The sequence below is a fragment of the Squalius cephalus genome (genome assembly GCF_949319135.1).
Source record: "Squalius cephalus genome assembly, chromosome: 21".
In the NCBI taxonomy this organism is placed as follows: Eukaryota; Metazoa; Chordata; class Actinopteri; order Cypriniformes; family Leuciscidae; genus Squalius; species Squalius cephalus.
The window spans coordinates 1,086,861-1,112,209 of record NC_137142.1 but is presented as its reverse complement, the minus strand read 5'-3'; the positions used below and the strand labels follow the sequence as shown (position 1 = coordinate 1,112,209).

Sequence of the window (25,349 nt, the reverse complement as noted above, 5' to 3'; positions counted from 1 at the left end):
CACACAGGCAGTATGCAAACTCTAAACTGTTAACATGGATGGGAGCCGAAATAAAAACGGACACGCCACGCAGCTGAGACGCTTACGCCATGCATCCAGTGTTTCACCGGCCTTATCCAGCGGATGTGGGCGTTTCACAGGTTTGTATGGATCGCCTCACATTTGCGTTTGAATAGCGCGGTCTCCGTAGGCGGAGTCACATTAAAACTTAATTAGCTGAGATGAGAACGACTGACATCTCTCTCTTTACATACATATTATATAAACTGTGAATATTTGTTTTTTATAAAAATTACTTCATTTGAAAGAAGAGAATTCAAGCTTCATGCCTGTGTGACTGTATGCCTGTTTAACTGAGTATTCGCTGAGTTACAGTTCATTTTCGGACGCGTTTCAGAATTGACTTCACTGACGGAGAGTAGGCAGAACTCGCATCATGTTTATTTTTCTTTATTTGGCGAAAAGCACAACACTTTGTTTTTATTATGAGCATACACAAAAAAAATACACACTAAACAGGATCGATTGATGTATAACACAAGCATATAAGATACAAATTAATATTTTTTTAATATATTTTTTTTGCACTCATACGGAAAAAAACGAGCCTATCGCGCCGGCGCGATAGCCGACCTCAGGGGGTTAATGTAACTGTAATATGCAAAATATTAATCATATTCATGATTAATTATTAAAATTCCCTATAGATCATTTGAGCTAAATGTTAAATGTACTAATGCCAGTGCGGTTACAACTTCTTTACTAACAAGATTGATAATATCAGGGAGAAAATTATAACTATGCAACCGTCTACTACAGTATCACATCAGTGCATTGTAGTCTCCTTGAGGAAAAATTTGATTCATTCGTTGCTATAGGAGAGGAAGAATTTACTAAATTCGTTAAATCATCTAAATCAACAACATGTATGTTAGACCCTATACCGACTAAGCTACTGAAAGAGATACTTCCAGAGGTCATAGATCCTCTTCTTAATATCATTAATTCATCTTTGTCACTAGGATATGTACCGAAAACTTTTAAGCTGGCTACCTGCAACTTGATTCTACAGAATTAGTCAATTACAGGCCGATCTCGAATCTACCTTTTCTGTCAAAGATACTACAAAAGGCAGTATCTTCACAACTATGTTCCTTTTTAGAAAGAAATGATATCTGCGAGGATTTCCAGTCAGGATTTAGACCGTACCATAGTACTGAGACAGCTCTCATTAGAGTCAGAAAATGATTTGCTCCTATCATCCGATCGTGGTTGTATCTCTCTATTAGTGTTACTCGATCTTAGTGCTGCATTTGACACTATTGACCACAACATTCTTTTAAATAGACTCGAAAACTATGTTGGGATTAGTGGAATTGCACTAGCATGGTTTAAATCATACTTATCTGACCGTTATCAGTTTGTAGCAGTAAATGAAGAGATGTCTTATCGATCACAAGTTCAGTATGGCGTACCACAAGGCTCAGTACTAGGACCGCTGCTGTTCACTCTGTACATGCTACCCTTAGGAGATATCATTAGGAAGCATGGAATCAATTTTCACTGTTATGCTGATGATACTCAGCTCTATATTTCTTCACGCCCAGACGAAACTTACCAATTCACAAAATTAACGGAATGCATAGCTGAAAAAATTGGATGACTAGTAATTTCCTACTACTAAATTCTGAAAAAACAGAGATTCTAATTATTGGACAAAAAACTTCCTCACGTAATAATCTAGAATACTGTCATACACTTGACGGCTGCTCTGTTAAGTCTTCGTCGTCGGTTAGGAACCTGGGTGTGCTCTTTGATACCAATCTTTCATTTGAAAGTCACGTGTCTAGTATCTGTAAAACCGCATTTTTCCATCTTAAAAATATATCTAAATTACGCCATATGCTCTCATTGACAAATGCGGAACAAGTAGTTCATGTGTTCATGACCTCAAGGCTAGATTATTGTAATGCTCTACTGGGTGGTTGCCCTGCACGCTTAATAAACAAATTACAGCTGGTCCAAAACGCAGCAGCTCGAGTTCTTACCAGAACCAGGAAGTATGACCATATTAGCCCGGTTCTGTCAACACTGCACTGGCTGCCTATTAAACATCGTATAAATTTAAAAATATTGCTGATTACTTACAAAGCACTAGGCTAAATGGTTTAGCTCCGCAGTACTTGAGCGAGCTCTTAACGCATTATAGTCCTTCACGTCTATTGTGATCTCAAAATTCCGGCCAGTTGATAATACCTAGAACACATGTGTCAAACTCAAGGCCCGCGGGCCTAATCCGGCCCGCCACATTATTTTATATGGCCCGCGAGAGCATATGGGTGTCTTAAAATTAGGGATGCAACGAAATTTAGGCTGCCAAAATATTTTGGCCGAAAATAACATTTTCGTTTTTTGGCCGAAAGATACTAAAAAGCCGCCGCGCCCCTACGCGTTCGGCGATGGTTTGACTCTGGCTCAGCGTGTTTTATGACTTTGTGTGCGAGTCCGCTTCCGAAGATGCATAACTTCAAAGCGCGTTCTGTGTGTGCGCGCTGTGCTCTCCGCTCCGTGTTCACAGCGCGTTCTGCTCAATGTCCCGCAAGCAACCTCCGTGTGTGTGTGTGTGTGTGTGTCTGTGTTTGAGTTGCGAGCTCTGCTCACGCTCACCGGAAAGGCAAAGTCCGCTGAAAAAAACGTGCCGACATGAAATTTCTTTGGACTTGTTTCTTTTTGCAATAGCACTACTGTGCTGTAACATGGTGTGTATAGCCGTGCTGGGCAACACTGGTAAAATTACACGAATCACGATCCTCTCGTTCACTGGTCCTCTCCCTGCTCTGCTCATGCTCTGATAAAAATAGCTTTGTAGGACTATACTTTATTTTGACAATTGGTCTAAAAATAAATCTGTTAAATCTGATTCTGCTGCATAGAACTGATTGAAGAATAATATATTGATATTTTATATTATTTTAATATAGGTACCAGTATTAGCCTTTTCACCATTTGTATCACTCCGCTTGTCTGTGTTTGCGCCACTTGCATCATTAAGCCAGTAGGTGGCGACAAGTGACTGTTTTTATGAGTGAACAATTGAACTTTAAGCTGATTAGTGCCAAAAACATTGATTAACTCAGGAAAGAAACAAGTTGCTGAAACCAATCTTTAATGCTAATATAAATTGCTCATTTGCCTCTGGACACACAAAGATTGCACTGGTTTTTGATTGAAATGTAACATCTATGCAAAATAATCCTTGAAAGATTTCTCATTTAAGGCCGTTCCTGTTTGGAATATGTGATTGTATATTGTCAACAATAAGCAGAAACATTCTGCATTTCCATTTTGTAGTGTGGATAATTCATTGCAACATTTATCCTCATTCTCATTTTTAAGAATCTGTTATCTTGACAAATAATTTATGCTACTGCCCACTGACATGCTTTTAAAGCTATTGTTATCCAAAATTTTTGGCCTTTAAACACCTTAAAATGCACATATGTAAGTCCGAGAAATCCAAATTTTATCGGGGGAGCATGTCCCCGATCCCCCTATACCTCACATTTGAATACGCATGACTGTGTGGTAATGTGTGCTGGTGTGGCTATAGTGCCAAGGCTGAATTTTTGAGCCAGTCTGCCCCCCTGCATATATACAATATACATTATTCTCTGTATCAAATCATTATTACCCTGCTCCTGATGTTTCGGGCTCATCCCCTGATGTTTTTAAAACCCAGAAACACCCCTGCAAATGCATATACTATATTTGTAACTTAAAGAAGTAATAATCAAATAAAGAATTAAAAAAATTTAAAAATGTAAAAGTCTTACAGTTACAACCGGCCCTTTGAGGGCAGCCATAATGCTGAAGTGGCCCTCAATGAAAATGAGTTTGACACCCCTGACCTAGAATATCAAAATTGACTGTGGCGGTAGATCCTTCTCCTATTTAGCACCAAAACTCTGGAACAGTCTTCCTAACATTGTCCGGGAAGCAAACACACTCTGTCAGTTCAAAGCTAGACTAAAGACACATCTCTTTGACCTAGCATTCACATAACACATTATAGACTTCTATAATTCCATATTAGGCTGCATAGATTAGGCCAGCCGGAACCGGGAACACTTCCCATGAATCCTGATGTACTCGTTACATCATAAGAAGAATGGCGTCTATGTTAATATTAGTCTCTCTGCTTATACCGAGTTTTGAGACATTCAGATGGTAGAGTCAGAATTTGGCGTAAACAGAATGAGAACATGGATCCATCATGCCTTGTTACCACTAAGCAGGCTGGTGGTGGTGGTGTAATGGTGTGGGGGATGTTTTCTTGGCACACTTTAGGTCCCTTAGTGTCAATTGGACATCGTTTAAATGCCACGGCCTACCTGAGCATTGTTTCTGACCATGTCCATCCCTTTATGACCACCATGTACCCATCCTCTGATGGCTACTTCCAGCAGGATAATGCACCATGTCACAAAGCTCGAATCATTTCAAATTGGTTTCTTGAACATGACAGTGACTTCACTGTACTAAAATGGCCCCCACAGTCACCAGATCTCAACCCAATAGAGCATCTTTGGGATGTGGTGGAACGGGAGCTTCGTGCCCTGGATGTGCATCCCACAAATCTCCATCAACTGCAAGATGCTATCCTATCAATATGGGCCAACATTTCTAAAGAATGCTTTCAGCACCTTGTTGAATCAATGCCACGTAGAATTAAGGCAGTTCTGAAGGCGAAAGGGGGTCAAACACAGTATTAGTATGGTGTTCCTAATAATCCTTTAGGTGAGTGTATGAGCTCAACACTACATTTACATGTTGAGGTTGTTTTAGCTTTTTATCCAACATAAATGTTCCTCAATTTATCAACTACTAATGGACAAATAAAATAGATAACTTTTGTTTAGTTACTTTATAGATTTGTTCTACATAATAGCACACATACATCACTCAGACGTCTATTTCATGTTGTGATGTGCTCTTCTGCAATACTTACTGAAGATTTTCCTGTCAGATGTAAATAGACATTTAAAATAAGCGCCTTTAAGATGTATATGGTTTATGTAAATCCACTTTAGAGACGTAACTTACGTGTCCTTACTGGAGCTCCCCTGTTAGCTAATGTTATACATAATAAAACGTGTTCCCTTTCGAGGGAACTCGAACTGCGTCGAATGACACTTTGGGGGAACGCCCCTCAGTGTAGCGCCTCTGAAGTATGAATGAAACTAAGCCAATCCTGATTGGTGTTGCGTCATGACGTAATGTGTGACGGCATATGCGGAAGCTACAAAAGGACGCCGGCACACAACAGAGATAGCTTTCTGTTCTTCAGCAAAGCGCTCTCTGTCATTTGTCTGTCCTATTTAGTGTTGTATTGTCTATCAGTCACAAGCATATATATCAATGGCGAGCACAAGCAGTTACACGAGGTGTGTGCATCCCTGCCCACGTTACATCACGGGTGGTGACACACACAGAATGTGTGTACACTGTTTGGGAGCGCAGCACGCGCGGGCAGCTCTCGAGGGGGCTGCTTGCGAGGATTGCGAAAGATTACCAATCCGTGTGCTGCGCTCCCGCCTGGCCATTTTCAATGAGGATGGCCAGGCTCGCGAGCCCCGTGGTGCGGGACCCGCGTCCGCTGAGGCGGCGCGGCAACGCTCTTCATGGGGCTCACAGATGGATCTGGCGGGGGACGCTCTCGTGATTCATCCGCCAGTTCCGATGCTCTCCCACCTCACGCGGAAGCCCGCCCCGCGGCTTCTTCCGCACGAGTGGAGAGCCCGATGCTTGAGCTGTCTGCTTCCGAGGAAGTAGACGCGCTCAGCATCGAAGGCGGGGATTTTGGGGATGACTCGCCACCCCATGTCCCCGCATATGAGGAGCTGGTGGAAGTTGTCTCTCGTGCAGTGGCCCGTCTTAATATCAGTTGGCCACATGAGAGGCAGGAAACGCTTATTAAAAGCAAGTTGGACAAGCGTTTCCTGCAGCACAGAGAGCAACCTCGCCATCGGGGTTTACCGTTCTTTCCCGATTTGCGTAATGAGTTGTGTAAATCGTGGAAAAATCCACACTCATCTCGCGTGTCCAACCCCCCTGTTTTGAATTACAGTAACATCTTGGCGCGAGAGAACGGTTATGGGATGATGGCTCGGGTGGAACAGCCGCTTGCCACCTATTTAGCCCCCGAGTCTGCATCATCCCTAAAAACCCCGGTGCTGCCCACTAAACCGTACCGTGATACATCTACGTTAGTGGGCAGGGCTTATATGGCTGCGGGTCGGGCTGGTGCTAATCTGCATACAATGGCAGTACTACAAGCGTACCAGGCCGACCTTCTTAAGGATATTGATGAGGGCGAGGGTCCAACTCCGGAAGATATGGCGGAGTTGAGGAAGGCTGCAGATTTGTCTCTCCGAGTCACCAAGGAAACGGCCCGTGCTATCGGCCGTTCCATGGCGGCAATGGTGGTCTCGGAGAGACACCTATAGTTAAATCTGTCGGGCATCAGGGAGAAAGACAGGGCTTTCCTCCTTGATGCCCCGATTTCGCCTTCTGGCCTGTTCGGCGACTCCGTTAATATCGTCATCGACAGGTTTCAGGAGGCGAAGAAACAATCTGCAGATTTCAGGCAATATCTCCCTCGCCGCTCCAAGCCTAAGAAGCCTGCCCCCAGTGGGCAGCCGCAGCCATCCACCAGCTCCTCCGCCTACAGACAGGCACAAAAAGAGAGCGTCGCTTCTAGAGCCCCCCCTCAAACAGCCTGGGGGCATAGACGTGAGGGCCGTCCTGCAGGCGAAAAAGGCTTCGACAAAGAGGTCCTAGCCAGCCTAGGTCCTCTGCGGGCGGCCCCACCCGTGGGGGAGCGATCGAGGTCGCCTCCTCCGCGGAGCCCGCAGGAAATCGATGTCGACTTCCCGCCGTCAAGTGCGCTTCGGGACGCATCGGTTTCCAGCGAACGTGCCCTGCACTGTCCGCCCCACAGGCTTGCGGCCAGGCAGCATTCGCGTCCGCACATCAAGAATCGTTTTCGGTCGAACCCTGCCAGAGATCCGCTTCAGGGGGCCAAGAACGAATCCCGATTAATACCCGAAGCCAGCCTCGAGAGCCAGCTGGTTCCCTTAGTAGAGTATTTCGATGCATGGAAAAGTCTCACGAATATTTCTCCTTTGGCTCTGCGCACCATTCAAAAGGGGTACAGACTACAGTTTGGTTCCCACCCACCAAAGTTCAATGGGGTGGTCTGGACTGTAGTCGACTTAGAGCAGAGTCGGGTATTGGAACAAGAAGTAAACTCCCTGCTGGTAAAGGAGGCTATAGAACGTATTCCTCCTCCAGACAGGGAGTCCGGGTTTTACAGCCGCTACTTCATAGTTCCCAAGAAGGATGGGGGGTTGCGTCCGATAATAGACCTCAGGCAATTGAATCGGTCTCTGAGGAGATTCAGGTTCAAGATGCTCACTATTCCCATTATCGTGAGCCAAATTCAATCCGAGGATTGGTTTGTCACGATAGATCTGAAGGACGCATACTTCCACATTTCCATCCTTCCATCTCACAGGAGGTTCCTGAGGTTCGCTTTTGGGGGTGAAGCGTACCAATATCGGGTTCTTCCGTTCGGCCTAGCTCTCTCCCCTCGCACATTTACAAAATGTATGGACGTAGCTCTAGCACCGCTGAGGCTTCAGGGTATCAGGGTCCTCAATTATATCGACGACTGGCTGATCCTGGCCCAGTCACAAGAGCTGGCAGTTCGGCATCGAGATGTCGTCCTTGCCCACATCCAGAGCCTGGGGTTGAGACTCAACACGAAAAAGAGCGTGTTGGCACCAGCCCAGAAAACCACGTTCCTGAGAGTGGTGTGGGATTCGGTCACGATGCAGGCACAATTGTCTCCTGCACGGATCGAATCCATCCTGGCCACGGTGACCAGGATAAAGCTAGGCCAGGCCATCACTGTAAAACTTTTTCAGAGAGTGTTAGGTCTCATGGCAGCAGCATCCAACATCATTCCATTCGGTCTCCTGCACATGAGGCCCCTGCAGTGGTGGTTGAAAACCAAGGGGTTCTCCCCGAGGGGAAACCCATTTCGCATGATCAGGGTTACGCGCAGATGCCTTCGTTCCCTATCTACTGTATGTGGAAGAAAGCTTGGTTTCTGTCCCAAGGTCCCGTGCTGGGAGCGTCATGTCACCGGAAAGCCGTCTCGACAGACGCCTCTCTCACGGGCTGGGGCGCCGTCATGGACGGCCGCTTTATGAGAGGTCTATGGCAGGACCATCATTCCTCCTGGCATATAAACTGCCTGGAAATGTTGGCGGTGTTCCGAGCTCTGGGGAGCTTCCTGCCGGACCTCAAGGGTCATCACGTCCTTGTGAGGATGGACAATATGTCGGTGGTGGCCTATATAAACCATCAAGGGGGTCTGAGGTCTCGCCCTCTATGCAGACTGGCGCATCAGATCCTCCTGTGGTCCCAGGGGAAATTGTTGTCTCTCAAAGCAACATACATCCCAGGGAATCAGAATCAGGGAGCAGACATCCTGTCGAGGCAGGGGCTGAGGCCCGGGGAATGGCGACTCCATCCCGAGGTGGTGGAGTCAATATGTCAGAGGTTCGGCCCAGTGGAAGTGGATCTATTCGCGTCTCGAGAGACGACTCACTGTCCACTGTGGTTCTCCCTCACACATCCAGCCCCGCTGGGGTTGGATGCCATGGTACAGACGTGGCCGAGGCTGCGTCTGTATGCATTTCCCCCGATCGCTCTGCTCCCGGGAATTCTAGAGAGGGTTCGTCGCGACGGGATCAGTCTATTATTGGTAGCCCCATTGTGGCCTGCCTGAGTATGGTTCTCAGACATAATATTACTCCTGGACGGCCCTCCATGGGAACTTCCCATCAGGAGGGACCTGCTGACTCAGGCAGAGGGCTCAATATTTCACCCTCGGCCCGAACTATCGAAACTGTGGGTCTGGCCCCTGAGGGGGCACAGTACCGAGAGGCCGGCCTGTCAGCAGGAGTAGTGGAGACCATACTCAGCTCTAGAGCTCCCTCCACGAGGAAATTGTACGGCCTCAAATGGAATGTTTTCACCGTATGGTGCAGAGAGCGTGAGGTGGACCCATTTAACTGCCCAGTGGCTTCAGTGCTGGAGTTCCTCCAAGATCGCTTCTCGGCTGGTCTTACCCCGGATGAGACCTGCGGCTCGTACCAGGGTTCCCACCTGGGACCTGGCGGTGGTTCTCGAAGGGTTGGTTGAGGCCCCCTTCGAACCACTGGAGTCGACTGAGGCCAAGAACCTTTCCCTAAAGCTGTTTTTTTTTGTTGGCCATTACTTCTCTGAGGAGGATAGGAGATCTCCAGGCGCTCTCTTTATCTAACGGGTTCTACATCTAACATCAAAGCCATTCTACATCCGGGCTATTTGCCCAAGGTGCCATCTAATGTGGCACGGCCTACGGTTCTGCAGGCTTTTCATCCTCCACCTCACGTGACGGCGGATGAGGAGAGACTTCACCTGCTCTGCCCTGTCAGAGCTCTCAAAATATATATCCAGAGGTCTTCCTCATGGCAGAAGTCAGACCAGTTGTTAGTGAGTTTCGGGTCGCCCAAGAAAGGGCTTCCTGCTTCTAAACAGACCATTAGCAACTGGATTGTCCATGCTATATCTATGGCCTACCAGGTGCGCAATTTGCCTTCACCTCTGGCCGTGAGGGCTCACTCTACCAGAGGCATGGCGTCCTCTAGAGCCCTCCTCTTAGGGGCCCCGATCCAAGAAGTCTGCGATGCAGCAGGATGGGCCACCCCTCACACTTTTATTAGATTTTACAGCCTGGACATTACATGGACACCTGGCACCCTTGTGCTCTCGTCCTAAGTGTGCCTGTGCGCAGCTTCACACTAGGACAGGCAGGGCTCGTTGTGGCATAGTGGGTACTCGTTCCCCCAAAGTGTCATTCGACGCAGTTCGAGTTCCCTCGAAAGGGAACGTCTCGGGTTACGACTGTAACCCTTGTTCCCTGAGAAAGGGAACGAGAACTGCGTCCCTTCGCCACGCCTCCCCCTGCCTGGGAGCGCTTGCTTCATCACAGAAGCTATCTCTGTTGTGTGCCGGCGTCCTTTTGTAGCTTCCGCATATGCCGTCACACATTACGTCATGACGCAACACCAGTCAGGATTGGCTTAGTTTCATTCATACTTCAGAGGCGCTACGCTGAGGGGCGTTCCCCCAAAGTGTCATTCGACGCAGTTCTCGTTCCCTTTCTCAGGGAACAATGGTTACAGTCGTAACCCGAGACGTTTTTACAGCAAAATCACAACTATACTATACTATACTGTGTAACGTCTTTACACCTTCAACAATTCAACAGTTTACTCTACAGTAGTTCAACATATGCGATTTTAACACAAGGAACCATGTTTACTCACATTTGAAAGCACCCGCGTCGCTGATCTCTGCGATGTTTGATAATGACGTATCCTCTCGCGTGGCCTCCTGGGATAGAAAAGTATCCATCGGTTGAGCACTCGAAAATCTGTCCGGAAGCAGTAAGCCATCTGGGAACTTCTCGCCTACTCTTTTATGAATACTGATGTTTCGAACGTACTGCTTCCTTCACGTACTGTTTTCGCCTACTATATAGTAGGACAGTAGGCATATTCGAACGCACTTAAGTCCGAATCTCGCGATAATTAGTATGTCACCCAGGTAATTCTCGCCTACTCTTTTGGATTCGTACATACTTTTTCGCTCGCCTACTCTTTTTCCCATACTAAATAGTAGGGAAGTATGCGGTTTCGAACGCAGCCTCCGTCTCTGTCAAGAGGACCAAAGCTGGATTGAGGAGTTTATTTTAAGGACTTACCAATCCAGCAAACAACATCACTTTTCATTGGATTATCACTACAGTTGGATTGTATATACACCGTTGGACACTTACACATTGGGACTTACAGCACGCAAGGACTCTTAAGGACTGTTTTATGGTATGGAACCAATGGACTCTATGCTTTTAACAGCCTAAGGCTTCTTTGTTGTATTCTGTTGTTTTAAGTTCCTGGAAGAGATTGTAAATACACTTAATTTATTCACTTTATTTCTGTTGTTGTCTCATCATTTAAAACACTTAACAAACTCACACAGTTTAATCTGACCCCAATTTTATTCTTGTAACGCTACTGATTAGGCCGATTGTTATAGTACTATTCACAATCCTCAGCTGGATCCGTTGCTCTTTGAAGTGAAACTAAACTAGCACTTCTGAGGTAAATTTCCTAGGATTATTCCTCATAGCCTCGCAAGACGACGTAAAGTACATTAATCTGATTAAACTTGATGTGTTTTTTTTGAGTTGATGTGGGCGTTGACAAGTTTGCATGTATTGACTCTGATTATTTGCGTTTGAATAGCGCGCACTCTCCGTGGGCGTGCTCACATTAGCAGATAATGAGCTATAATGAGCTGAAATGAAAACGACTGACATCTCTCGCTTTTCATATAGATTACATAAACAGAGAATATTTGTTTTTGTTTTGAATTAGATAATTTAAAAGTACACACTTAAATGATTATAAAGATATATAGCTCATGCCTGGGTGAATAATATTTGCTTAGTTTTGTTTAAGTTTAGAGACGTGCACCAGTAAAAAGTTCAAAGAGACGCAGAGGCAGAAAGCACACCCTGTTTATTTTCTTTATCTCTCTATAAATTACAGAAATGTCCGTCTGTCTGTCTGTCTGTCTGTGTGTTATTCGCATATCTCTCGAACCGTTAGTCCGATGGATTTCAAACTCAACAGGTGTCTCGCTACGGTCACGAGTAAGTGCAGTGCCAAGTTTGACGTTGTTTGGATGAGAAATGCAAAAGATATCGTTAAATATATTGGTAAAAGAAGCACTTTAATAGGTTGTGGTTTAAAAATAAACATTCTGACATTAGAGGGTTGTATCATTCAAAGAAGCCCCAAGAAGGTTGTGGTTTAAAAATAATATTCTGACATAAACACCCTGTCAGCTACACTGTTTACTTCTGAATATTATCGTTTGGTTCCAAAACGTGATAAATCCATTTGGATTAATTTGAGTAAAAATGTGTTTTCTTTACCAAGAAACCAACAATTACTAAAAACACACACAAAAACTGATTTTGCACGGGCACTTTGCTCTGCTCCCTGAATCGACACGCTTATTCATTTGTGGATGTTAACTGAATCTATATGTCAGCTATGCTGTTTACTTCTGAATATTATATTCCATTCTGGTGCACTTAACGTCACGGGCATCATTTGTAGTAGCCTATTCACAAACTGTTTGCTCAAGCATAGCGTTTTCTCAGAGTTCACTATGTGCTTTCTACCATGCACAAATAAAAATGTCACTGAACTTTTGCTGTGTAATTGTAACAATGAGCATTCAATCTCATCAAACCAACAATTACTAAATACACACTCAAAAACTGATTTTGCACAGGCATTTTGCACTAGTTTTACAAAAGCACAATGTTTTGTTTCGATTCTAAGTGGACACATAAAAAGTAGACATTTAACAGTTTATTTTTTTATATTCTTCTTAAGTCTGTATGACCAAGAATTACCAAAAATGAGTATTTTAAGTCTGTTTTGCTGCTATGTGAGAAAGAAATCGAGCAAAATGCTGAAAATGAAAATGATCTGGTGTGTCAACTCAACATTTTCTCCCTCAGAACTTTATCAAATGAAACTTGAAATGTTGTTCCAAAATATATATATTTATATTATTCAGGAACTGAATGCACTAGATTTCAATAGAAACAGAATTTATGGAAAATTTCTGCAAGTTCGAAATTAAACATTCTTCACGTTAATGCCATGCATATTATAAACTTTGATGAATTAAATGCTTTTTTTTAAATGACATGCTTAACACTGTATAAATACAAAATAAGTGTATTACTAATTGGACGTCATACTGGTTAATGGGTTCATTCTTTTTTATAAGGAAAAAAAAATAACTTAAGAGCTTAATAATATTTATAATTAAAATGATTAAACATAACTCTTACCCATCATCAATCATTTAAGCTCATGTTGTGAAGTTTGTCTCAATTGTTTTACTGTAAGTGCACAGTTACCATGGTCATGCATCAAAATATATTGTACCTTGTTTTCTTCTAATAAAGATTATCTTTGTAATAACTACTTTAGTGTGACAAATGTTAAATTTACTTTTAACATCTACCTTCCAAGCAGCACCACTACAATTTTGCTGTGCTTTCATGTTCAGATGTAGCAAATGGAGCAGACAGTGACACTAACAAATATGCTCACAATATACATGTTAGACACCATATTCAAAAAACAGCTTTTACATGCCATCTAATGTTCTATAAGGATGTGCTTAACAAAAAAATCTATTTGATTTGGAGACACATTATCTCATTTACATTTGCATGAGAGTGTAAGTGATCATTTCTCTTCTGGGAACAGATTTAAGTATGCCGATGAAGGTCCAAATATTTTCAGTGTCAAAATGTATTTTGCTGACAGTCTGAACCATCGATAAAACATTGCATATATAAGTGGATTCATACCGGAATTCATGCATACAATCCAATACATTACATTAATTATAAGAGAGTCATTTTCATTATGCCCCAAAGAAAGACTAGTTAAATAGTATGGCATCCAGCAAAGAAGATAAACCAGTACTACAATCCCTAAGGTTCTTGTAGCCTTTTTTTCTGATTTGGCCTTTTTGTCTGTGACTGAATTTAAATGCTTAGCTTGATAGTTCCCTTTCGTGGTCACTCCGAGTTACGTCGGATGACGACGATTGGGGTTTCGCTTAGAAAGCCTCTCACCTTCGAGTATATAAAACGAGCCAATGGCAATGAAATGCCATGGGTCTGCGGAATTTGCATAGCGTATCTCCGCCCACCGCAGGGGGTATATAAGGAAGTACGCTGCAATATGCAGATATGTTTTCGCTTCGGAGCCAAGTTCAGTACTTCACTCCACAAGCCTTTTGAGTGTCATCTCAAATCTCTTCGAGACGAGCGGCTCTTCAGTGTGTTGGTGTGACGGCGCTTTCCAGCGAGATCGCATTTCCTGCTGCTGATTTGTGCAGTAATCTGCCGACAGTGAGTGTGTTTCTCCCTGGGCGCTTCAGCACTCTGCTGAGCTTTTCCACTCTCTAAAAGAGCTGCACGCGGCACGTCTTTTTCAAGACGGTTCGCCTGTGTATTTTCTGGATGTGTGTGCGTGAGTCATCTGCCTAACGGTCGCGAGCGCTGTTTTGCGTGTTGGGCTTAATCACGCTCGGCAGCGCTCGTTGATGAGTCATGTTTTCATTGCGGGAACATGACCATCGCGATGTTTATAGATCAAGACTCAATGATCTCCATGTGAGTAGAGTCCCCTCTGCCACACCCCAATTTATCTCTTCCTCGAGAAGGGATACTTTGGCTGGTGGCCAGGGTGATCTGAGGGTTTGGTGTGGCACAACAACCGACGAGTCAATTCCTCAGGCCACACCCCCCTCCACATCGCAGACCATGCACTCACAGCATCACAAGGCGGGCTTGATTCCTCTGGAAATGAAGTTTCGACTACGTTGCCTCCCACGGGAGTGCCATCGTTGCCGGGACCGATCCAGAGCTGTCAGCCATGCTTTCCCGGGCAGCTGAAAGCATCAGCTGGAGTGGTCCCGCCCTCCCCCCGAGCGCTGTAAGCTTCTCCCGGACGTGCATCAGGACGCCTGCGCTGCGCGAGACTCCACGTGACTTTCGTGGCCCGCGGGTGTCCTCCGCCTTCGCTGCTTTCGATCGCACGGCGATCATGGTCTGCATGTTCCCTGTCACTATCGTGGCACGGTCATGCAGTGCTGTGTGTCGCCTGCGCCTTCGATGCAGTGCTGTCCCGGGAGTTCTGTCGAACCGGCCGCAGTGGAACGCTAGTCCTTCCCTGGCCAACCCTGGCAGAACGCGGAAATTCTAACCACGCCCCTATGCTGGGACGCTATGCCTCCCATGCCCGGCCTGGTTTGTTCCGCCACGCACACTGCCGACCTCGCTCAGGCGACATCAGCACCTGCGTGATCCTGGGTCAGGTGATGTCCACTAGTGTGGTCCAGACATGGGCTTAGCCAGGTTGATGTGGGGGTGTCTGAGAGTTCATTTTCTAAGCTCCCCCATGTCCCGGGCTGGGCTCTTTGGCGGTGTGGCTTCGACCACCTGAAGTAGACTCGGGTCCTGCACCGATGGTCATCCATCCGTGTGGTCTCCTTAGTCTGCTTCCCGCCAAGGCCCCCTCCATGCGGTTGCTCCCCTCGGGTCTTCACCGGCCCTGAGCAGGAGCAAGTCGCAGGAGGGCGGCGCTGCCCGTCTCCGCCCCTTAGACTGCCACGCCAGCCTAAGCAGCACTCTTGAGACGGGCAGCCTAGTCGGCGGTGTGGTTGAGGATTGCGCCCAACAGTCTTCGATCACTCTATAAGCAGGCGCAGGACCTTCTGCACCGACGGTCATCTGTCCGTGCGGTCTCCTTAGCCTGCTTCCCGCCGACACCGCCCCTCTGCGTTCCTCCCCTCGAGCCTTCACTGGCCCACAGCAGAGGAGGTCGCAGGAGGGTGGCACCGCCTGTCTCCGCCCCTTAGCCGGCTAAACGCCATGCTAAGCAGCACTTCTGAGACGGGCAGCTTGGGGTTAGGGCTCAGTTCTTCTCAGGAGCTGGTAGCAGGGCCACTCCTTTCCCCGGTGGAGGGCCGGGGGGAAATTCTTGTTTCAAGAACAGATGTCCCTTCCTCCAAGCCCCAAGAGGCTGTGGATGACAGCACGCGCCGCCCACGGGCCACGCTCCTCTCATCCCCCTCTGTCGCCAGACCCCTGCCAGAGCACGCCCCCGTGGGACGCGCGCCCTCCCCTGGCCTCCTCTGGCAGCACGCAGTTAATGACCGTGCCCCCGCACAGGGCCGCTATGCCACCCTCGCCGGTGCCGGTCATTCCGCCTCGCTGCCCCACCGACGGTGCGTCTGTGGTTCATATGACCCCTCTGGTGCACTTTCTGGAGGCCTGGCTAGAGCTTCCCAGACTGTCCCGCTGGGTCGCGAGAACCATCAGATTCGGCTACGCGATTCAGTTCGCGACATCTCCTCCCCGCTTCAGGGGAGTCCGCTTCACTATGGTCGGTGGCAATGCCCCTGTCATGAGAGCGGAGGTCGCCACCCTACTGGCGAAGGGTGCGATCGAGATTGTCCCTCCAGCCGAGATGAAGTCCGGCTTCTACAGCCCTTACTTCATTGTACCCAAGAAGTCCGGTGGGTTACGGCCAATCCTCGACCTGCGCGTCTTGAACCGCTCCCTTCACAGGCTGCCGTTCAAGATGCTAACGGCCAAACACATCCTCCAGTGTGTGCGGCCGCAGGATTGGTTTGCAGCGATCGACCTGAAGGACGCCTACTTCCATGTCTCAATTTTACCTCGACACAGACCGTTTCTACGGTTTGCTTTCGAGGGGCAGGCATACCAGTACGCGGTTCTCCCTTTTGGGCTAGCCCTGTCTCCTCGCGTCTTCACGAAGGTCGTCGAGGCAGCCCTTGTTCCCCTCCGGGAACACGGGGTTCGCATCCTGAACTATCTCGACGACTGGCTAATCCTAGCTCACTCTCGAGACCAGGTTTGCGAACACAGGGACCTAGTGCTCCGGCACCTAGCTCGTCTGGGCCTTCGGGTCAACTGGGAGAAGAGCAAACTCTGCCCCGTGCAGAGGATCTCTTTTCTCGGTATGGAGATCGACTCGGTCGACTTACGAGCGAGTCACTGCTGACTTGTCTTCGTCAGTTCGAGGGCAAGAGTGCGGTTCCACTGAAATTTTTTCAGAGGCTCCTGGGGCATATGGCATCCGCAGCCGCAGTAACGCCGCTGGGATTGCTTCATATGAGACCGCTTCAGCTTTGGCTTCGCGATCGAGTCCCGAGGTGGGCATGGCAACACGGCACGCTCCGAGTCCCAGTGACTCCAGCCTGCCGTCAGACCTTCACCCCGTGGACGAACCTCATTTTTCTACGGGCCGGAGTGCCCTTAGAACGAGTTTCCCGGCATGTTGTTGTATCAACAGATGCCTCCACCACGGGCTGGGGCGCCATGTGCAATGGTCATGCTGCCGCGGGCTCCTGGACAGGACCCCAGCGCCTTTGGCATGTCAATTGCCTCGAGTTGCTGGCTGTACGTCTCGCCCTGCACCGCTTCCATGCGCTGCTCAGGGGTCAGCACGTACTAGTCCGATCAGACAATACCGCAACAGTAGCGTACATCAACCATCAGGGTGGTCTACGCTCACGCCGTATGTCGCAACTCGCTCGCCACCTCCTCATATGGAGTCAGAAGCATCTGAGGTCGCTTCGAGCCATTTATATCCCAGGACACCTGAACCAGGCGGCCGACGAGCTGTCTCGAGTTCGGCCTCTCGCTGGAGAATGGTGACTCCATCCCCAGACGGTCCAGCTGATTTGGGATCAGTTCGGCGACGCACAGGTAGATCTGTTTGCCTCCCACGACTCGTCCCACTGCGACCTGTATTATTCCCTGACCGAGGGCACGCTCGGCACGGATGCACTGGCGCACAGCTGGCCGCGGGGCCTACGCAAGTATGCGTTTCCCCCAGTGAGCCTTCTTGCGCAGACCTTGCGCAAGATCAGGGAGGACGAGGAGCAGGTCATTTTGGTTGCCCCGTATTGGCACAACCGGACCTGGTTCTCCAAACTAGTACTTCTCGCGACAGCACCTCCCTGGCCAATTCCCCTGAGGAAGGACCTCCTTTCTCAGGGACGGGGCACCCTTTGGCACCCTCGTCCCGATCTTTGGAACCTCCACGTGTGGCTCCTGGACGGGACGAGGCAGGTTTGAGTACCCTACCACCAGCGGTGGTGGCTACCATCACTTCCGCTAGAGCATCGTCCACGAGACATGCCTATGCGTTGAAGTGGAACCTCTTTGTCAACTGGTGTTCTTCTAAACATCAAGAACCCACGAATTGCCCCATCAGTGTCGTGCTTTCCTTCCTGCAAGAAGGGTTGGAGCGAAGGCTGTCTCCCTCCACCCTGAAAGTGTATGTTGCCGCCATTGCCGCACATCACAAAGCAGTTGATGGTAAGTCTCTGGGGAAGCACGACCTGATCGTCAGGTTCCTGAGGGGAGCGAGAAGACTGAATCCTCCTCGTCCTCCCCTCGTACCCTCTTGGGACCTCTCAGTGGTTCTAACTGCCCTGCAGAGTGCTCCATTTGAGCCTTTGCAATCAGCAGAGCTTAAGTTCCTGTCTATGAAGACAGCGCTCCTGGTTGCATTGGCCTCCATCAAGAGGGTAGGGGACCTGCAGGCATTTTCGGTTGACGAAGCGTGCCTGGAATTCGGACCGGCTAACTCTCACGTGATCCTGAGACCCCGGCTTGGATACGTGCCCAAGGTTCCTACCACACCCTTTCGAGACCAGGTAGTGAACCTGCAAGCGCTGCCCTTGGAGGAGGCAGACCCAGCCTTGGCACTGCTCTGTCCAGTACGCGCCCTTCGTGCTTACGTGGACAGAACGCGGTGTTTCAGGACCTCAGACCAGCTCTTTGTCTGTTATGGTGGGAAGCTGAAGGGAAAGGCTCTCTCAAAGCAAAGGTTATCTCACTGGATAGTGGATACCATTGCTTTGGCATACCAGCAGCAAGGTCGTCAATGCCCCCTTGGTGTGAAAGCTCACTCGACTCGTAGTGTGGCTTCCTCTTGGGCTCTAGCGCATGGCGCCTCGCTAACAGACATTTGTAGAGCTGCAGGCTGGGCGACACCCAACACATTCGCGAGATTCTATAATCTCCGAGTAGAGCCAGTTTCTTCCCATGTACTCGCTTCAACCAGCCGGTACTAGATTCTGCTCAGGTGTCTTCGCTTGCTCGCCATTCCTCTCCACGGACGGGATACGTGCGATCATCTTCTCAGGTGAGTCTGATAAGCTCTGAGTTTCCTCCAGCACTGGTTACATCAACGCCTGAGTTATGCCAATCTGCCATAACACAGCTTTTGCGCTTGACTAGGTGCCTCCATGTGCATGGTCCCCCCTTTGGGCGACCCCCACATGTGTATTCCACTGTAAGTCTCTTTTGAGCGTGTGTCTTTCCCTTGGCAAGCCACCTTGCCACCCCTGGGGTTTAAATATTCCACCTGCGGCTGGACACCTCAGTGATACCCCATATGCATCCCTCTGGGTCATATGTGTCTCTCAAGTCCCCCCCTTAATGGTTGGGCATAATTGCATATTTCTCCTGAGATATGCTTCCCAGTGTACCTTGGTATTCCTGTGTTAAGTAGGACTCCTTCGTTCGTGCTAGTCTCACAACAGGGAGCTCAGACTTACGCAGGGCACTGGATGACAGCCGAGGTGGCGTGATTAGACTGGAACCCCAATCGTCGTCATCCGACGTAACTCGGAGTGACCACGAAAGGGAACGTCTCGGTTACGGATGTAACCCTCGTTCCCTGAGTAGGGAACGGAGACGTTACGTCTTCCTGCCACTTCCGCTGTATCGCTGAAAAACGCCTGAGTTCAGTCTCGGCTCCTCAGTGAAGACATATCTGCATATTGCAGCGTACTTCCTTATATACCCCCTGCGGTGGGCGGAGATACGCTATGCAAATTCCGCAGACCCATGGCATTTCATTGCCATTGGCTCGTTTTATATACTCGAAGGTGAGAGGCTTTCTAAGCGAAACCCCAATCGTCGTCATCCGACGTAACGTCTCCGTTCCCTACTCAGGGAACGAGGGTTACATCCGTAACCGAGACGTTTGCTACAAAGCAGATTTTCACATATAAAGGAATAATTATACAACAAGGAGCCACTAAACAAACAATGGAATCTAGTATTATATTTTCCAACTTAACAGAAATAATGCATTCTCCAATACATGTGTAGTTCATCTCTGGATACATTACAAACTCATACAACAGATAAAAGTTATATATGAAGGAGAATAACCAGTTTACAACAATAGAAACAATAGCTCTGTTATTACTGACTCTTATTGGATATCGCAAAGGGTCATTCACAGCAATGTATCGATCCACAGAAATAATAATCATATTACCAAGAGATGCTGTGACAACCACATAAAGAATAAGAAGAAATATTGAGCAAAATATTTCTCCAAAGTACCAGCATGGCTCAATCAGTTTCATTCCCTGCACTGGCATGAGAATCAGTCCTGTGATCAGATCAGCCACTGCCAGAGAGAAGATCAGCACATTGGTGGGAGTGTGGAGCTGCTTGAAGTGCGAGATGGAGATGATCACCAACAGGTTCAGAAACACGGTGAACACCGATGTTACAGCGATGAAAATGTACACAATAATGTACTCTGCTTCAGGTCGGATACTTCTGGTACAAGACAAATTGTTGTTTGGAAAGCAGTATTGGATTGTTTCATTGCTCATGTTTGTCAATCCCCAGTTAGGCATTTCCATGATAGATATAACTTGGAGAGTAGACTCTGTGTGAAGATGCTTGCCACTATTATGACTCAGTTTTATACTTATGGAAGCTCAGCAACCACCTCATTTTACCATGATGTTTGAATATTCAGCTATCAACCAACCCACTACTACAATATTCATAGACCTATCAGATCTAATCTGATCTATATTCTAAAAAACCTTTCATAAAAAAACTGGTCCTTGAAAGCTTTTATATGGTTATATACATAATACCAATTAAATATGGAAGTTAAGTGAATTTTATTGTAAATATTTATCCCAGTTGTGGGATTCCAAATTTATTAAAATGTTTAATTTAGGTTTACATTGAATTTAGCATGTTAAGGTTAGGTATAAATTATTATTATCAGAGTTTTTTTAGCAAAAGACTTTGGTCAGTCCTGATTTACTGAAACTCTTGGAGTTTGTGTTTTAGCAAGAGAGTCCTGTCAGTCCTGTTCTCAGGTCTCAGCATTTGAATGGATATGCTGAGTGAATTAGGGTGGGCAGCACTCTCAGTCCCAAACAGGTTCCGAAACCTGTCTCATCACAAAGTTTTGGTTCCTGCCCCTAAATGTATATAAACTGTAAGAGAACATCTCACTGATTCAGACTTGGTGACTGCAGCTACCGACAGATCGTGTTCTCAATAAAGAATCCTGCTGAAGAAACAACCAAGTCTCCTGGTCTTTCAATTCTAAGTTCACAACAACTTGGTGCCGTGAACCCGGATGGAGAAAAAGGAAACTCAAAGAACTTCAAGCTCAAAGACCTGAATCCAGATTGAAACAGCAAGCTCAACAAAATATCTGCTTTCCAGACTGCATCTTTTGGAATCCAGAGCAAAACTTCCAGCTAAACAAAGATTACCAGACTGAATTTTTCCAGCTTCCTCCAGATTGAAACTTCAAGCTCAAAGATCTCAAAGCCTGACTGAGTTCCAGAATCTTCCTTTACAACCAAGGGTTGGTGAGTTTCACTCCATTCAAAGGACCGCTACAGACCAGTATATGTGTTTTTTCCTCTGCGCCGTTCAGAGAAGAGTTAACAGACAGCTGCAGGGTTTTGTTAACTAAGTTATCCTCTAAAAAAAGTTGTTTTAGAGATGAAAGATACCCTCTGCCCGTCAGGGAAGATTAACATTACAGGTTAATATTGTGTACCCTTTGCTTTAGGCAGAGAAGAATTAGCTTTACGTGCTAGTTATTTCGGTTGATCCTCTGTTTTTGTAGGCAGGGAAGATTTTAGCGTAAATTGCTAATATTTTGGTTTATCCTCTGTTTTTTTGTAGGCAGGGAGGTTAAGTGTGAAGTGTTGGTCATTTGGAAAGTTAACAATAGCTGATGTGTTAACAAGTGTACCCTAGAGAAGTTTTAGTTTTTTTTTTTTATTGTGTGGTAACAAAGAAAACTCACAGAAATGTTTAGAAAAAATGCCAGACTGATCCCCACATCGGAAAAAGGTGGCTTTGCGACTCCATCGTGGTCAGAAAGTGAATTCAAAAATATGTTAAGAGAACAAATGGACCTAATAGTCACTGAAAAAGTTAGACAGGAACTAACTCAGAAATATGAAATTCACCCAGACAAAACTTGGTCAGTAGATGAGTGTAAAAAGGTGCTTGGAGCAAGCAACCGCAAAAACCATATGAAGGGCATTATTTGTTGTCACAGAGAATTTGTTTTAGCAAAAGCTACAGAACAGTCTAAGCGCAACTCAGAGCTAGAGAAACAGGTAAATGAGCTACGTGCTAGAATATCTTCGTTGACTAAGAAATTGAGCCGCAACAAAGCTATAGAAAAAACTGATGTAGAAGTTAGTCAGCCAGATAACATTTACCCTGACTTACAAGCTTTTTTTGAAACAGATGTAGCCATCCAATCAGTAACTGATAAGCCAGTAGATTCAGTGAAGGTGTGTGGCGCTAGGAGAAGGTCTCAGGGAATTGAGGGAACTGAAAGTGTTCCTCTCAACTCTTCTGTTGTCCAAGTACAAACTGTTGCCAAAGCGCTAGGACCCAAAGATATCGAGAGACTATCCCAGAGTTTACCCTCAGCACGCACAGAATTTTCTGAATTTAGAAGAGCATTGATAAGTAAAATGCGTCTTTACGACATGTCGTTGCCAGAAGTTACACAGCTGATGTCACAAATTCTAACTGAATCTGAATTCAACAGTTTTGAGTCTGCTGTAACTTCCGAATTGCAACATGTCAGTAAAGGCGATTTGAGAGAAGGTGTTTTGAAAATCCTAAAGAATCTCTTAGGACCCAAAATAGATTGGTCGAAAGTTACTAGATGTGTACAAAAGAAAGGAGAGACTATAAGTGAATACACTGAAAGATTTTCTCAGGCAGCTGCAACGTACAGTGGAATAGTGGAGGATTCTGAAAGTGTACTAGATGATAGAGGAGCTCTAAGCCGAATTTGGGCAGATGGTCTTATAGCTGAGTACAGATCAGCCTTGCCATTCCTACATGTTACGTGGGCTAACGGAACTCTCAGAAGTAACCTAGACAGGTTAGCTACATGGGAAAGAGATGCTGATGTTAAAACCCAAGTGAGAATAGCAGCAGCTACGTTTAACCCAATGAAACAAGACAATAGATGGACTAAAAAAGAAAGTACATGCCACTACTGTGGAAAACTAGGACATTGGGAGAAAGAATGTATGAAGAAGTTGCAAGATAATAAAAGAAATAGAATGCATAATTCTGCTCCTTCTCAACCTGCCTACAACCCGGACGTAGTTCAGCCAATGTCCACTGAAACTTTAGGACAGCTCGCGCAGGCTCTTCTAAGAGCACAAAAAGAACAGGAAAAAAACTAATTGTTGGGGCTGTGAGTAGCTACCTTTCCCCTGTAATCCATCATAATGACAAAAGAATTTTTGTGAAAGGTAGCATAAAAGAAAGAGAGATTGACTTTTTGCTTGATACAGGTGCAGAGATTACGATAATTCCTACAAAATTGGCTAAAGGTTTAGACATCCCGTACAAGAAAACCAAACTTTCTTTAACTGGCGTAATAGGTGAAGATTCTGTTTTGTATGAAACCCCGCCCATAGAGGTACAATTTGGCCCGAAAACTCTGATGACAAAATTGCTATGTGCTCCATTGAATACAGGTGCAATTTTAGGCATGAATCTTCTGAGACAAGTACATCTAACTTTAGACATGTCCTCAGAATCTGCTAGCATTAAAATTTCCTCAGCACACATTTCTACCAATAATGCAATCCCTCCAGAGTATGCTTTCTTACTGAATCATCCAATTTGGGCTAATGACAAGGATGATTGTGGTTTATTGACAGGTGTAGAACCAGTCAAATTGACAGGAACTCCACCCCCGGTTACCAAACAGCATCCGATCAGTAAGGAAGCCATACAGGGAATCAAACCTATTGTAGAAAAGCTGCTGACGCAAGGAGTGCTAGTTAAAACCAACAGTCCCTGTAACTCACCCATATGGCCCATCAAGAAATCCAATGGGACATGGAGACTCACCATAGACTACAGAGTAGCCAATAAAAACATTGATAAAATCACCCCGCTAGTGGCAGATCCATCTACAATCTGTAATGGCTTACCATTAGATTGTAAGATTTTTTCAGTAATTGATATGTCTAATGGATTCTTTTCTGTACCATTGCACTCTGACAGCCAGCCATGGTTAGCTTTCACAGTTGACCATGAACAATATCAGTGGACCCGATTGGCTCAGGGATTTCAAAACTCCCCGACCATATACCATCAGGCTGTCAGACGTGATTTGTGTGACCCAGAATGTCCAGTAAAACAGTCCACTATGATCGAATATGTCGATGATATTTTGATTGCCTCAACAGACCACGAGGTACATCAAACTGAATTGGCATCATTGTTGGACTATTTGCATAAAAAAGGACACAAATGCAGATTTCACAAAGCTCAAATGGCTAAAAAGCAAGTCACATTTCTGGGTCAAACAATTGGTGCAGGAAATAGATCTATTACACAGGATCGAACGGCTTCAGTCAAAGCCATACCTCCGCCTACTACCATTAAAACATTTTTAGGAACAGCAGGTTACTGTAGACCGTGGATTGAAGAATATGCCTCGATTGCTCAGCCTCTCTATGACTTGTTGAAAGGCCATGGTAAAGATTCAGATATTGTTTGTATGGAAGAACTTCACCTCAAAGCATTCAATGATTTGAAAAGAGCACTATGTCAAGCACCAGCATTGGGAATTGCTCAATCTGATAGACCCTTTGTGCTTTATGTCCATGAACACCTGGGCTTTATGACTGCATGTCTAATGCAAGATCATGTGGGCAGTTTACGTCCAATTCATTACTATTCTGGTAAACTTGACATAGTAGCTCCATGCCTCAGAGCAGTACAGGCAGTTCATCTATAAGACCAATTGGAAACACTGTGTCAGGTAAATGACTCAGGATTCAATTGCAAGTGCAATAAAACAGTTAATTTCAGAAAGAACTTGAAATAAACAGTGCAATGGCCAGAAAGTCGTGGATGAAGATGATGAACCTTGGCAACGCAAGGACTACAATTGGCAGACGATGACAGAATATCCAAGGCAGAAGTCCAGTGAGAGAAGTGCACAAGGAAGGTTCAAATAATCCAGGAAACAGGCAGGAAGTGGAACTGGAGCACAGGACACAGAAGAGACAGGAGACACTGCAGAGAGAACGAGTAGTGAGCAAAACAACGATCCGACACGGAATGAACAAACAGAGGCCCAAGATGTAGCGAGGCTGATGAGAAGCAGGTGAGCCTGATCACTAATCAGCGATCATGGGTTTCCCAGCAACGCAGGTGACAAACACACACAATCACAGAAGACAAGTAA

General features: G+C 46.2%; 1 protein-coding gene across 1 annotated transcript; it reads right to left on the bottom strand.

The window, feature by feature from the left end:
- Positions 1-13,457: 13,457 nt before the first annotated feature.
- On the bottom strand, positions 13,458-20,481 carry LOC307149562 (trace amine-associated receptor 7c-like; the record flags this gene model as incomplete). The annotated part of the gene is made up of 2 exons (XM_079855936.1): positions 13,458-13,781; positions 19,810-20,481. 2 exons carry the CDS (start codon positions 20,479-20,481, stop codon positions 13,458-13,460), a joined length of 996 nt encoding a protein of 331 aa, XP_079712062.1.
- Positions 20,482-25,349: the final 4,868 nt, after the last annotated feature.